General features: G+C 37.8%; 4 protein-coding genes across 7 annotated transcripts; 3 read left to right on the plus strand and 1 right to left on the minus strand.

The window, feature by feature from the left end:
* The first annotated feature begins 8 nt into the window (after nucleotides 1-8).
* On the plus strand, nucleotides 9-6,574 carry LOC103334440 (glutathione gamma-glutamylcysteinyltransferase 3-like). Of its 4 annotated transcripts, none has more exons than XM_089053929.1 (9): nucleotides 9-500; nucleotides 621-777; nucleotides 945-1,183; nucleotides 1,338-1,501; nucleotides 1,766-1,817; nucleotides 2,283-2,510; nucleotides 2,713-3,225; nucleotides 3,480-3,531; nucleotides 6,439-6,574. In XM_089053929.1, exons 1-9 carry the CDS (start codon nucleotides 426-428, stop codon nucleotides 6,528-6,530), a joined length of 1,572 nt encoding a protein of 523 aa, XP_088910055.1. In that variant the 5' UTR covers nucleotides 9-425; the 3' UTR covers nucleotides 6,531-6,574. The 4 variants fall into 4 exon arrangements, with proteins under 4 accessions (XP_088910055.1, XP_088910054.1, XP_088910056.1 ...); XM_089053928.1 differs by lacking the exon at nucleotides 6,439-6,574 and adding an exon at nucleotides 5,182-5,709; XM_089053930.1 differs by lacking the exon at nucleotides 6,439-6,574 and adding an exon at nucleotides 4,407-4,703.
* A 7-nt stretch (nucleotides 6,575-6,581) lies between these two features.
* LOC103334439 (long-chain-alcohol oxidase FAO2) lies at nucleotides 6,582-10,077 on the plus strand. The gene is made up of 3 exons (XM_008237408.3): nucleotides 6,582-6,827; nucleotides 7,088-7,360; nucleotides 8,138-10,077. The coding sequence occupies exons 1-3, from the start codon at nucleotides 6,582-6,584 to the stop codon at nucleotides 9,899-9,901; spliced, it is 2,283 nt and encodes a 760-aa protein (XP_008235630.2). The 3' UTR covers nucleotides 9,902-10,077.
* A 156-nt stretch (nucleotides 10,078-10,233) lies between these two features.
* Nucleotides 10,234-12,818, plus strand: LOC107881323 (ribonuclease S-7-like). Its single transcript, XM_016794904.2, has 2 exons — nucleotides 10,234-10,690; nucleotides 12,323-12,818. Exons 1-2 carry the CDS (start codon nucleotides 10,424-10,426, stop codon nucleotides 12,767-12,769), a joined length of 714 nt encoding a protein of 237 aa, XP_016650390.2. The 5' UTR covers nucleotides 10,234-10,423; the 3' UTR covers nucleotides 12,770-12,818.
* A 287-nt stretch (nucleotides 12,819-13,105) lies between these two features.
* Nucleotides 13,106-14,867, minus strand: LOC103334438 (putative F-box protein At1g47790). The gene has a single exon (XM_089053932.1). The coding sequence runs from the start codon at nucleotides 14,550-14,552 to the stop codon at nucleotides 13,227-13,229; it is 1,326 nt and encodes a 441-aa protein (XP_088910058.1). The 5' UTR covers nucleotides 14,553-14,867; the 3' UTR covers nucleotides 13,106-13,226.
* Nucleotides 14,868-15,356: the final 489 nt, after the last annotated feature.

Consider the following 15,356-nt stretch of genomic DNA (forward strand, 5'->3'; position numbering starts at 1 on the left):
CACCACCCATTGCCCAACCAGCTCAAAACATTGGACTGACCACCAAGCAGAGCACTCTTTTTGTCGTATTGTGCATTGTAACAATCTGTGGTATCAAAACGACATGTCGCTTGCAAACATGACTTCTTTGGGTTTCAATTTTGAATTCCAAAAGGCCAAAATGGAATGGTCGGTAAACTACCCGCCACAAATAAAAAAGAAAAAACGGTCAACCAATTCCTTTTCTCAAATTTTAAAATAACAAAAAAAAGAGAATTTATTTGCTGAATTTCTAAGCTGAAGCCCAAAGCAGAGACCTTTGCTCAAGAAATCAGTCTCACTTTCAGTTTTCTCATTCTGATTTTTCAATTAACATCAAAGCCTCTGAAATCCGAGCAAGAAGAAGGAAAATTTGAATCCCAGAACAACAAAAGGCAGCAGATTCAATGGCAGTGGCTGGTTTCTATCGCAGAGAGCTTCCTTCTCCTCCTGCAATTGAATTTGCTTCCCCAGGTGGAAAGGTGCGACACAACCCCACCCCCGCCCCCCCCCCCCCTCCTCTTCTTCTGTGTGTGTGTGTGTGTGTGGAATTGAATGAGGGGTTTGGTGGGTCTGTCAATGTAAATTTCATTGTTATGCAGAAGCTCTTTACTGAAGCTCTAGGAAATGGAACCATGGAAGGGTTTTTCAAGCTGATCTCTTACTACCAAACGCAATCAGAGCCCGCGTATTGTGGGCTGGGCACCCTTGCCGTCGTCCTTAACGCCCTCGCTATCGATCCCGGGAGAAAATGGAAAGGTAATTAATTTTCTCAGTTTTACTTTATTTTATTTTTGCTTTTTGAGCTAAATTAGGAACTGGATTTTGGGTTTTCTTCAATTGGTTTTACTCAAATTGCTCTTGGGTTATAAAGCCATATACTTGTTTATTTTCATGATGTGCGCTGTGACTTTTTGTGAGCTCAGGCCCATGGAGATGGTTTGATGACTCAATGCTGGATTGCTGCGAACCTTTGGAAAAAATCAAAGCCGAAGGCATCACCTTTGGGAAAGTTGCGTGCTTGGCGCATTGCAATGGAGCTGAAGTCAAAGCCTTTCGAACCCATGAAAGTTCCGTTCATGATTTTCGTAACCAAGTCATTTCGTGTACTTCTTCAGAGGATTGTCATGTCATCACATCATACCACAGAGGTGTATTTAGCCAGGTTTTGTAACACCGTTCTTTCTATCACACATTTGTCTCAATATTGGATTTATTTTCCTTTTTATATCTAAGAATTTAAGTTAGATTTATCTGATGTCTTTGAGTTCTATTTATAATCATTAGTGACTTACTGGCATTGTACTGTCTGGTTACAGACTGGAACTGGCCATTTTTCACCGATTGGGGGTTATCATGCTGGAAGAGATATGGTTCTCATTTTGGATGTTGCTCGATTTAAATATCCTCCTCATTGGGTTCCACTTTCACTTCTTTGGAAGGGAATGGATACTATTGATGCAGCAACTGGACATCCTCGAGGGTATGCCCTTCACTTTTAACCTTCCACATATTGAAGTATGAAATTCAAAGCTTTAGTAGCCAGTTAGGCTTTTTTCCTTCTTCTTTATTTCATAGAATTTTGTTGTTCAAACTGCAGTAGTATTGCTTGCTCACTTTTTGTTCTTTGCATTATGTCCTCCTGGGGTTCATAGTTGTTAATTTAATGAGTCATTGGCTGTAGGCTCTTTTATACTGACAAATGTCACTTACAATCCGTTTGCATTCTGTAATTTGGCTCTTTCAGGTACATGATTATTTCAAGGCTTAACAGAAGTCCATCTATTCTTTACACTGTGGTATTGCTCTTGTTGGCCGATCTGTTTTACGTAACCTAGTTTCTGTTAGCCTTCATGCGAAATTTCAGTATTACACTTGTATCCTTGTGGAAAAACTTAGATATTACTAAATTTGGATCAACTTCATAGGCTTGAGCAAAATTAACTATGATAATTTGACACGAAAACCCTGTCGTTTAATAAATTCATGCATTTTACATTCTGAACTTCTTTGGTTTTTTATGATTTGAAACTGAGATGTTTAAATTAGAGACTGGAAGGTAAAAGTAAAATCCACATTATTTGGTTCCTTATACATATAAAGGTGGCAGGCTTTGTTTCCCTTCACATCTCTATTGCTCACTTTCTCCGTGGTAGTCTGCTAGATATTTGTTATTGTTTGTGGTTGCACATTTTTGTTTTACTATTCTATTTCCACTTGCCATAAAACATTTAGATCTTGATGTAACTGTGAATTTTCCCCAGAGTTGCAGACATGAAGGTTGGAATAGTATTGCGAAGTACTTAATAGAAGATGTTCCTCTCCTGTTGAAGTCAGAAGATGTAAAAGATGTCCAGAATGTGATCTCAGTTGTATTCAAATCACCACCTGCCGACTTGAGAGAGTTCATTAAATGGGTTGCTGAAGTTCGGAGACAAGAGGATGGGAATCCAATCGTAAACAAAGAGGAAAAAGGAAGGCTAGCTATCAAGGTTTTATTACAGCCTTTTCCTATTTTAATTCATGCATTCTGATTTTCTGCTTTTGCTTTGTAATCCTCAAAGGGGGCAAAGTTTGAAGCATACCTTTTTATCATATACTTCTTTTCCATACTTTTTCTTCTTATACTTGAAATAAAAAGTAATATATAGGTGGGGGATCTCTGATTTTGAGTTTCTAAAATTGGGATTTCAGGGAGAGGTATTGAAACAAGTAAAGGAAATGGAACTCTTCAAGCATGTAACCAAATGGTTGGCTGCTAAAAATTCACTTTGTAAGGATACTGTATCAGTGGGTGGTAAAGATACCTTGCCTGAAATTGCAGCAAATGTGTGTTGCCAAGGAGCTAAAGTTTTGGCTGGGAAAGTCGGTTCATTAGATGGAATGTGTTGTAGAAAAACTGACATGAAAGTCTTAAAATCCAATGGTGAAAAGCCCGTAACAGTGGTCTCAGGAACTGTAACAACTAATGGCATGGAACAAGCAGTTGATATGCTTGTTCCCTCATGTCAAACAGATCCAAGCAGTCTGTGTTCTTTTTATCATGGCAGCTGCATAGGGATGCATCCATCTACAGGCGATATTCTAACAGTACTTCTGTTGGCTCTGCCTCAACACACATGGTCTGGCATTAAAGAAGAGAAGCTACTTGCAGAAATTAATAGTCTCATATCAACTGATTGTCTGCCCACTTTGCTTCAAGGGGAGGTAAATTCTCTTTCTCTGGAGCCTCGACTCTTTACTACAACTCCAATTTTTCTCCATTGTCTGATCAGTTTAGAACCCAATACCTAATTTTGCCCAACCCATCCTGCTACTAGTACTATAATAAGCACTTTCTTATGGACAAGCCTTGAATCCTTTAACACACTTATTTTAAGACACACACACACACACACACACATATGCTGAGAAGCACAGACCTTATCTCTAGTAACTCATGGATTGAATGCCTGTGGCAGGTTCAGTACTTGCGACGGCAAATCCACTTCCTCATGACTGATAATGTAGCAGGTTCTCTTTCATAACATATGTTTTCTTCTTTTGCTTAAGTTCTTAAAGCATAAAACATGGAAACACCCAAAAACAAACCCAAAAAAGTTACAATTTTGGTAAGATTTGGTGAAATTCATATTTTTGTTTTATCATGTAATTTCATTTCAAATTATGATTGCTTTCTAGTCTGTAGATGTACTCATAAACTATGCATGCCTGTAATACTAACATTCAGTAGAAAAATTAGTTTTATCAATTGGCATTCAGTAGAAAAAATCATTGGAAATAACCAGAAAAGCCTTATTTATTTATTTTTTAAAACAAACAATATTGGGAGAGGGGAGATTGAAACCTATTCTGGAAATGAAAGCCATTAATCAAATAAACTAGAGAAGCCATGCCTTTTTTTGAGTTTCTGCTACCAGTAGCCTACATGTACAAAGAAAAGCTAGTCAGCAGTGCAATGCTTTGCATGAAGGCCAAAAGAATGACCAAGAACTACCACACACAAAACTTCCACCTTAGAGGAGTGCCTCGTACTTCCTTAAGTAACTGCTCCTTATAAAAGAGTTTCTGGCTGCTACATGGGATCCCTCCCATCCTCTCACACATATAGTGCTTAATGTCCTCTATGGAGTTAAGCCTGATTGTTTCGACAATTTCGAATAAGAACCAAATACCCAAATCGTTGATCTCTTTTTTACATGATAAAACCCTAGGGGTTTCTCATCATCGTCACTATTATATAAGCTCTAGTTTGTCAAGTTGCACTTGAGCAAAATTTTCAAATTAAGGGGGAAATCTTTATTGATATTGCACTCACTTATGCTCTCATGGACTCCTCTATAAGCTTCTGAACATGGCTTACTTCCATGAACGCCTTCATTTCCCAGCCAATATGCCACGGTTTTACTTCCATCAAGATTGGTCCCCAGCCAGGTACCTGGGAAGCATATTCACACCATGTCCACATTGGGATTGATTTCTTCAGGACCAAAAAAACTACATGAACCGCAGACCAGCTGTCCACGTTGGATGTTGCTGGGGTTTCGTTTTCTTGATCTAGCACTTTGTAAACTAGGGTTTGTCGCTCTCCCGAGACACCTTCCTAGAATTGGATCATATTCATGCCCTTGAGATTCTTGAAAGAATCTGAACTCTTCTATTTGAACAAGGTGATATCTTTCTTGGATGTTGTTTTGACCAACATTTCCTTCTAAGTCAAATTGGAGAAGTTCATAATTTGTTCTTCTCATTATAGGCTTAACATATAGCCTATAGGGTCGATCCTTTTAAAGCCGTAAGACCTAGTGGCAAACCTTTTCCAGCCACCATCAATAGTAACAAAAAGTAAATACAATGGCATTGTGAGCAAATTTTCGGTGTTCGTTCGCTCATAAAGTCCGAGGACCACCCCAACAGATCTGAGGTGTGAGTTGTCTTGTGACCACAAATGGTGGGGTCGCTGGACATTGCCTGACGATCTTCAATGAGATCCATCTGTATGGACTCTCTGAATTGATGGCAGTCTTGCTCACACATAATGGAGACATCACAAACGAATTAGGTTGATACATATGCAAAAGTAACTCATTAAAATTATCAATTGCACGCATATTAGAGGCAAGTATTTTTAATACATAATACTGATCATTTATCTTCCTGTAGAATTTATCCGTACAAAATCGGCTTGTAAGAGAAGACGGCCAAATTATATACCATGTCAAGATGAACTAGTATTTCTCCAACATGGGATATTGGGTGCTAAACAGGATACTAATCTGGAGTGGGTTTTTGCTACTTTATTGAAGGGGAAATACAAGAAAAGGCTGGAATTGGCAGTGTGTTATGATTCATGAATTAATTTTGAAACTCAGGCAGGTTGACTTGGTGGTGGTTGTTGAATTTGAATCCTTCTAAAGTAAAGATGTGGAGGCAATTAATAAAAGAAATGATTGATATGGGTGGATATTATGCATGCATGGCCCTATTCAGCCATAAGTGCTTCACCAAAACCAGTGGTTGTTGAAACTGTAGCTACACTCAGAAATGGCTAACAACTATTCACAGATCGGAGGCCCATAAAATTTAGCAGTGTGGGGTTTGACCATAACATCTCTGTCTCCTAAAAACGCAAAGATATTAATGTCCAGATTTTTAAGGCACCTACCTATCAACATAATATCTATATATATTCTAAAACATTCAAAATATCAGAAAATACTCTTGATTAATGTAAATATTAAAAATTAAAATTATTAATTAAATAAGGATAATATGGTAAATTCACACTTAGATAATATATCTTATTTTTATGGAACATAACTATCAATTATCTTTTTTTTTAATTCTAAAATAAATTAAAAAATTTATATAAAAAACTCCTCATAGGTGCGGAAGTGTGTGCAGAGACTGAGGTTATATATTTGAGAATTTTACTATAATAAGAGAAATGATAGAATAATACGGATGTACGTAATAATATTTTCTAATTTTCTTTTTAAAAACAGGGAAGAGGGTTTTATTTTTCTGGTATGATCTCCATTTTCAATGCCACTTGTTAGACAAAATATGAGTACTCCACTTTTTTTTTTTAATGAATAAAAGTTAACTTGAAAACTCATATATCAGTTATCTGATCTTTGATTTATCCATCCTATGAAATCTATAGAAACATTTTTTTCTATTTTTTGTTTTGTTTTAGACTATGACTTATATTATTATATATATAAATGCAATGATGTTTAAAAGATTTACGCAAAATGAGTATATTATATCTAATAATTTGAACTTTTCCACTTGACTATAGGCCCATTTAATGTGCAACCTAACTATTTGGTTTATATACCAATCCTAAAATGTTTAGATGAGTGTAGTGTTTGGTTTCAACGTTCTAATTTGTTCTAGACGATGACAAATTTACAGTTGTTATCTGTTTGTTTCCGCACGGCACACCATCTCTCTTCTCCTGTTTTTATATAAATTCGGCAATGCTTGTTCTTTATGGAACAACATGAAGCCAAAGACACACCCCTACAAGAACAAAGCATCTTCTTAGAGAGAGAGAGATGGAGGGAAGAGAGAGCAGTTGCCATCCTTTGTTGAGAGGAGGAAGGAGGGAAAGCAAATTCAGCCATGGTTTCTCTCCAGCTCAAATCCAATCACTGGCTGCCATCTGTGAAGCTCTGGTACCTCCTTTCTCACTGGAAGACACCATAAACAACAACAATAACAACAAGGAGGAAAGCCCAGATGACCAAGCCCTTCATTCCATCTACAGAGCTTCTGGGTCTCAGCCTCCTATACCAGATGAGGTGAATTTCATGTTGGTTTCTATTGAAGTTTATAGGAAAGCTCTTCTGTTCTGTTTAAAAAAAATAAAAATAAAAAAAAATTTAATTTTAAATTTTTTGAGTACAGCTATAGTCTAAACTACAGGAGCGTATAAGAAACCCTTAAGGTGTCACAATGGTTCGAACTTGAGAGTTTGCAAGTCAATGCCCTTTATTTTTTTAGTTTATGAAATATTCAACTTGTTCTGTTTCTCTTTTGGATCAATTTGGTAAACAAACAGGTAGCAGAATTGATGGTGAAGAGGGCTCTACCAGAAGTTTTGGAGGGAATGAAGCTATTTCTGAAGATGCTGTCATTCAGATTAGGAACATTATTACTATGTAGGCATCGTTGCCTTAGTTGGAAATGGCCATTCATCCACAGCTTCTCTGAAATGTCTTTGGAGAAAAGAGAAGAAGTCCTCAAGAAATGGTCAAAGGAAAAGCTTGTGCTCACACTCAGATTGATGTTCTTGGTGGTCAAAATGTTCTGCTTCTACACCTTCTTCTCCAGGGTAATCTTGCATCTGATTTTAACCCCCCTCTCCCCACAATGAGTCATACTTCACTATACCCGTTTCATTATCCCGCTCTCTCTGTCTCTATGCCCGGGACAATGAAACGGGAATAGAGAAGTTAGTTTTTCTCCTCCACTATTCCATAATGCAAGTCTTGTCAGACTTGTCAGCTGGCCTTTTTTCTTTCTTTTTATAATTTATGTTATCTGTTCCTTTCTTCACTCATGTCTCATTGCTTTGATAATGGTAAGGGAAAGCAAAAGGACAAATATTCTTTAACTCCTACCGACCTCCGTGACACTTTCCAAGTAAAAGAAGAAGAAAAAACTCTTTAAACTAGAAAGAAAAATCAAAGAGATAGATTAGTGCTGTATTTAATAATTTATGACAAGAGGGTCTGAGAATTTCGGTCAGTTTTAAAAAAATAAATTAAACTCAAAGTGCGGATTTTACTATATATTTCTGTTTGTTTCTCTTGTGACAAAAATGTGTGACGGTTTGTAGTGATCAGGAGACCGTCTATAATATCTTGTAGCATTCATCTGCAACGTCTATGATGTCTTCAATAATATCTCATTCTGCATCTAAACTGTTTATATTTGCTCAAAACATGATTTGACAAAGGCTATATGTAAAATTGCTGGAAAATGTGGATCTAAATAACAAAATCCTACAAGAAATGTCGATAGAAAGATATATAGCAGAATACATATGTGTTCATCTTTTCAATTACAGGAATTAAAGTTTAATATCACTTTGTCTGGTTGGTTTCAGCTTGATGAAAATTCAAGAAACCCAGCATGGAAAGCAGTTGGATACGATTTGAACACCAATAAAAAGTTGATAAAAACTCCAAAGGAGAGACCTCTTGAAAAGGGAATCATAGAAACCATGAATGAGAGTGATTCTACACTTGTTCAATCTCTCACTAAGAGAGGCCTTCGGGTCTCGGATGATACGACTCACAACATCCACAAGATCCAATGTGATGTTGTTATTGTTGGCTCTGGTTGTGGTGGAGGAGTTGCAGCTGCAGTTCTTGCACAGTCTGGCCAAAAAGTGATGGTTGTCGAGAAAGGGAACTATTTTCTGCCTAAAGATTACTCTTCTCTAGAAGGCCCCTCAATGAATGAACTATATGAATCAGGTGGAATTATGTCATCAGTTGATGGGATGATAATGATATTAGCTGGCTCAACAGTTGGAGGAGGTTCTGCTATAAACTGGTCTGCATCGATCAGAACACCGGATACGGTTCTGCATGAGTGGTCTGTGGATCATAAGATTCGACTTTATGCAAGCTCTGATTACAAATCTGCCATGGATGTTGTGTGTAAGAGGATTAGAGTCACGGATAGTTGTGCTGAAGAAAACTTTCAGAATCAGATTCTGCGAAAAGGGTGCGACACTCTTGGTCTGAAAGTTGATTTGGTTCCTAGGAATTCCCCGGGAGATCATTACTGTGGTTCTTGCAACTATGGCTGTCCAACAGGAGAAAAGCAAGGGACTGATTCTACTTGGCTAGTTGATGCTGTGAAATGTGGTGCAGTGATTTTGACTGGATGCAAAGCTGAGAAGTTCATATTGGAGAATGACAGTCAAGGACGAGGTACAAGAAAAAGATGCCTTGGTGTGGAAGCAACATCTTTGGGCAAGAATATGAAAAAGAAGCTGCAAATTGAGGCCAAGGTGACAATTTCAGCATGTGGATCTCTCTTGACACCTCCTCTGATGATCTCCAGTGGACTCAAGAACCCAAATATCGGCAGGAACCTCCACCTTCACCCTGTTCTGTTGTCCTGGGGATACTTTCCTGAACACGAATCAGAATTTAGAGGCAGAACTTATGAGGGAGGGATCATCACTTCACTCCATAAGGTGGTTTCCGATACCACAAACGTCCGGGCAATCGTAGAAACTCCTGCACTAGGGCCTGCCTCATTTGCTACACTGTCTCCATGGATTTCAAGGCTTGACATGAAGGACAGGATGGAGAAGTATGCAAGAACAGCTCACCTGTTTGCATTGGTCAGAGATAAGGGTTCAGGGGTGGTGAAGAGAGAGGGTAGGATCCACTACACACTAGACCAGTTGGATAAAGAGAATCTTCAAGTTGGGCTTAGGCAGGCTTTGAGAATCTTGATTGCTGCAGGAGCTGTTGAAGTGGGAACATATAGAAATGATGGGCAGAGAATAAAATGCAAGGGGACAAAGCATGAGGATTTGGAAGAGTTTTTGGACACTGTGGTTGCACCTGCAGGACCAAGCTCAAGGGAAGAGCTTTGGACCATATACTCTTCTGCACATCAGATGGGAAGTTGCAGAATGAGTGCAAGTGAGGAGGAAGGAGGAGTTGATGAGAATGGTGAGAGCTGGGAGGCAAAAGGGTTGTTTGTTTGTGATGGGAGTTTGCTTCCAACTGCAATTGGTGTAAATCCCATGATTACCATCCAATCCACGGCTTATTGCATTTCCAAGAAGATTGCAGAGTCCTTGGAAAAAGAAAAATACATTTATCCTAATAATATTAGCTATTAGCTTATCTTGTTCTTCTGCAGCTCATAAGCTCTGAAAAATCATCTCAACACATTGGTATTGTAACTCAGAAATTTTAAAATTGCAACATGAACCCGATTTCCTCGTATAGCATATAATAATATAGGATGTCCAGTACTCTTTTTATGCTTTATAAAAGCTTTCCTAGTTTTCCTGTCTATGTTAGTCTTGTTATTATGGATGTTCAGTACATGGAGCCGAGAGAGGGGACATAGATTTATGCCATCCTTCGGATCTGCCGTCCCCCAACCTCAGCAATATTAACCCTGTCAACAACACTACATGTGAATTTTATGTTGTTTCTGTTTCTTTCTTTCTTTTCTGTCAACGACATTCCATGTGAGTCTAAATTGGACACACTGATGCTGATTGTGAGTTTAGCTTATATATATACATATCACTTGGGAAGGAACACCCTTCTCCATCGATAGAGATCTTCCTTAATATCTCCCTCCCTCCCTTTCTTAATTAGCATAAATTGTTGAAATATACTTAAAATCAAACATGAAATTCTTGGCGACCATAGTTGCGATGGTTTTAGGTATTGCTCTTTCCTTCAACATTGTGGGAAACATGAGCTGCAATGCTGCTGGACATTATGACTACTTTCAGTTTGTTCAGGAGTCTCCTTTTGCATTTTGCAGAGATGGTAATGGAAATGGATGCAAGATCCTACCTCTGCCACGAATATTTACCATTCATGGCTTGTGGCCAAGCAACTTCACAAATCGTCATAAACCTTGCGTTGGTAGACAATTTAGTAGAGATGTGGTATATCTCTATCATACATACATACACATATTGAGAATAATGCATGTAGCTTCTGTTATGTTTCTCGTGTTTTGTTTAGTTTATATGAAGCTGTAAGGCCCCGTTTGGTTCATGGGAAAAGAGACTTAGCGATAGGAGATCAATTGCATTCCCATGTTTGGTAAGTCCAGGTATGAGAAATATGGTTGCCCGATACATGGGAAAGTAGGGGGGAAAGTGAAGCCCTCCTCCCAACTTGGGTTTTGTTTTCTCTTCTCATGGGAAAGTTGGGGAAATTAATCAATATTAAATACACATTTTTCATGACAATTTTGTCCTTATTAACAATTTAGGATTACAATATATCATTAAATGCATTTTTTTATTTGATTTAATATGGGTATAATTGAAAAATTATACAAACTTTATTTTTCATTCCTACTCAAAACAAACATGGGAAAGAAAATAAAGTAATATCTCTTTGTTACTTTTTCGGCATTACCAAACGTGGAAAATGAATATTTCATTTCTCATCCTCTTGGGAAATGACATGGAAAGTGATTTCAAACCGTTCCGTGAACCAAATGGAGCCTAAGTATGTGTTCCATGTTACCCAATTCTGTGAACTTCATCCATAAAATCCTTGTATGTTGACATGGTGCCTAGATGGCCATACCCAATTAGAGTTGCCCACAACTTTGTCGTTAAACCCATTGGTTCCATTTCCACAAAGAGATAGAGGTTGCATGACCGAATCCAAATCAACCAACACACACTACCAATATACCATGAGAATTCGAACATTATACCGCTAATTAGCAAATCTATCAAATTCAGACATATTGGACTGATTCGAACCCCGTCTCAAAAAATGTATTCTTGTAACTAATACGGCACCCAAAACCATTGTGGCTAGATGGCACGTGATTCATAGGTTGTCTCCAAATCCTTCCCATCAAATACAAACATCACTTATCAAACTCAAAATATTCTTTAATCTTGAGGATGACAAGCAGAGTATGGTACTAGGAGCAGATGGGTTGATATGGCGGAAACAATGAAACAAGGGCTACCCCACGGAAATTTCAAATCAAGTATCAAGGGTGGTTAAGAATGCTGTCCTCAAGCCTTAATAATGGCTCTCTTTTTAATTCTGGTAAGTCCCCGACCATTCGGGTGAGGTTAGCTCTTTAGTTTTAGTGCTGACAAGATTCTTAGTTACACTTGTCCAAAAAAAATTACATAAATAAAGATTCTTAGTTGCACATGTTTATACATAATTATATTATGTGGTGGGCAGAAGGCACAGTATCCAAGATTCTGGGCTCTCTGAACGCATGAACTGAACTGGTACGAATTTTAAAGGGTACTTATTTATTTATCCAATTGCTGAATGCCACTTCAGCAAATGGGGGGTTTTGGCTTTACCCTTCGTTTTCTGTAAATTCACAAAAAACAAAAAGTTAAAAGTAGAGTTGGGTACTTTTTTTTTATTACAGAGAGGAGTTTTAGTTTACACGAACCGGGTGGAAATTTGGCAAAAATATATTCATAAAAAAGTACGTAGAGGAGTTTTAGTTTTTTGGTTTTTTTATTTTTATTTTTTGGCATGCATGCACGAAATGATATTTAATTTTTCTTTGCCATTGTTAGATGAATGAAGCCTCCAATGATGAATTGCGAGCTGATCTGGAGTTGTCATGGCGAAGCTTCATCAGTGGGCGGTCAAATATGGACTTCTGGGAATATGAATACAACACACACGGCAAGTGCTCCGACCACAAGTTTTCGCAGACGCAATACTTCTACCGTGCCAGGAGTTTGTGGAAGCAATACAAAGCTCATACTCTATTTTCTAATCGCTCGGTTGAACCAGGCAAGTCATATCGTTTTACTGACCTTGAACAAGCCATCCGATCATTTATAGGCGGGAGAAGACCTCTTCTCCTTTGCATGCAATCTGAGTGGAAGAAGAAGACAAAACAATATTTGCTGGAAGTCGTAATTTGCTTTGATGACATAGCAATTAATCCAGTGAATTGTCCCAAGAGGATGTCAAAAGAATGTCTTCCACAATCCCCTGTATGGTATATGCTATAGCCTATAGGTACAAGGGTGAATTAAGCTATATTGATATAAATCTAATAAGGATGGAATATATAATCTATGTACGTAGCTATGTGACGCAATGAACTAATCATGATCATGATCGTAATGCTTAATTTGCAGTCTATGTTATATATAATCTATGTTTTGATTTCTTAATGCACATCCCTATATAGTTTTGCAACAGGCATAGTCATCATGTTTGTCTGGAAATGGAAAATCTTATATGAGTTGCATGCATATGTCAATCAACTACAAGTTTAATTATCTCTCTTTTGATCATCAACTAGAATGTACATACGTACAGTGAGAAAAAGATGAGAATTTTCTTTCTTAAAAAATCAGTGCTTTTTATTAATTGTTTGAAATTAGAAGCTTGGATCATAATCTTGTATCAAACTCGTGTACATGACACACCAAGAAATTCTATATTGCCAGATTTTCTCATCTCTCAAGTTTGATGCCTCCCAAGACCTATCGAAACTATACTATTCACATAAACAATTGGCGAATCCATATTCGACATACAAATTTGTATAGTAGGAAGAGACATTCGGTTTTCGGTGCGGAGGTTATAGCAGATTGTGCATCCATCTTCGTCAACCACAAGAAGCTCATCGCTTTTCCAGAGTGCCAATACATATCCGCCGCCCTCCCTGAGGTCCATTATGGGGATTGATGTGAGCTCAAAACCTGCGTGTTTTGTCCAAACACAAGCACCAAAATCATTATCCAACAGCCACATTCCGAAGTATGGACTAACATCACAACTGTTATGCCAAACACAAAGAGCAATGGAAGATTCATTCCACACTGTAAGCAGCATGAAAAGCCCTAAAAAAGTTCTTTCATGGTCTAGCAGCTCATCTGGTAACGTTACCTCATCAAACACCTCATCGCTCATGTCAAACGAAACCATCACTTGCCTAATCATTTCTTCATATCGAAGTTCCTCCTCATCCACGAATTCCTTTTGTTGCTCAGATCCCAACCAATAACACATCCCCTTCAAGTGTATCTGGAAAATTTCAGGCCAAAGGAAAGTAGTTTCTGTTTCCAAAGAGCAAGTCTTGATCTCTCTCCAAGAAGAAGATTCTTCACTACTTCCCAGCGTGTACACTTGTACTCTCAGAGGATAAATAACCACAGAATATAATGTATGAGCATGCCTTTGCGAACCATAAAATATAATGCTAACAACTTTATAAGCTTTAGATATAGGATCATAGCCAAATCCCATGGCCCATTCGAGCCGATTATTTAATGGTAGATACGGGGCACGCTGCTGATCTAGGGACTCCCAATCCGTAAAGTATTTCTCTGAGGGAAGAAGCTTGAATTCCTGAATTGCCGGATTCCACACAAACACCTTACTATAATTATCTACGTGTACACAAATGATTCCATGACAATGGCCTACAATTCTAAGTTCTTCACCACCACTCATTACACTCAAAGAAACTGGAACATTGATGTCCTCCACCCTAGACAATAGAAACCTATGCGCACCACCATCTGCATCCTCGCAAAAAGTAAGCACTGAGAACACTGATTCGGTCTCGCTAGCATTCGAGTCCTTATTAGGGACTAATCGCTTCAAAAAGATTGATTGATTGTTGTGCAAGCAATTGGAGAGTTGATTGTCTACGAACCTGGGATTGTTGATCAACGCATACCACCATTTGGCCGCGCACTTGAATCGCATAAGGGATTTTGGAGGTAGACTTGATAGAATTTTTACCAATAAATCTTCCCCAATTTTGCAACCGTGTGCCATTATTTCAGTATATATATATGTCTCAACCCTTCCCGTCTTCTACCTCTTCTTCTTTTGCACACACAATCCGGAAATAACAAAACAACACCCAGGTTAAACATAAGGAAAAATTATCATATCTGTATTATATATAAATCAAAGAGTAAAAACAACGTAAGACTTTCTAAAGTGTAATCCACAGAGAAAGTTCAATTAACATCGTGTTCAGAATAACAAATATTAAAAGGGATTAAAGTATACCAAACCATATTAAACAATACAGAGAAAAATAGGTATATATAGTTACCTTATAATGAGTGGGAAGAAGAACATAGCAAATATACAATGGAAAGAAGCAAATTTAAGGTTTGATCATGGGATGAGAGAGAGAGAGAGAGAGAGAGATAGAGAGAGAAATACAGCAGTGATTCCGGATCTGTTCTCTCCAAAATTGGTGTTCCCCTATGTCTCTGCTTGACATGTGTCCCTCAACCTACCGCTGGAATTTGTTATTCAAAAAAGAAATTACAGACAAAATTAAACATTAAAAACAAAAAAAAAAACTAGGGAAAAGGAACATAGCAAATATACGATGGGAAGAAGCAAAATTAAGGCCTGATCAAAGGATGAGAGAGAGAGAGAGAGAGATGCAATACTAAGTCTGTATATGTTGTTCTCAAATTGAACTAACAATTTAAGGGACCGTTTGATAACAATTTCAATATTAGTTTTTATATTTTTTTTGTGTTGGAATCTATAGAGAAAAAAAAGGGAGAATGGACGTGAGAAGAAGAGTGGAGATGGGATTGAGAGAGAAGATGAGAT

This window comes from Prunus mume, linkage group LG6, assembly GCF_029339155.1.
Source record: "Prunus mume cultivar Tortuosa linkage group LG6, ASM2933915v1, whole genome shotgun sequence".
NCBI lineage: Eukaryota > Viridiplantae > Streptophyta > Magnoliopsida > Rosales > Rosaceae > Prunus > Prunus mume.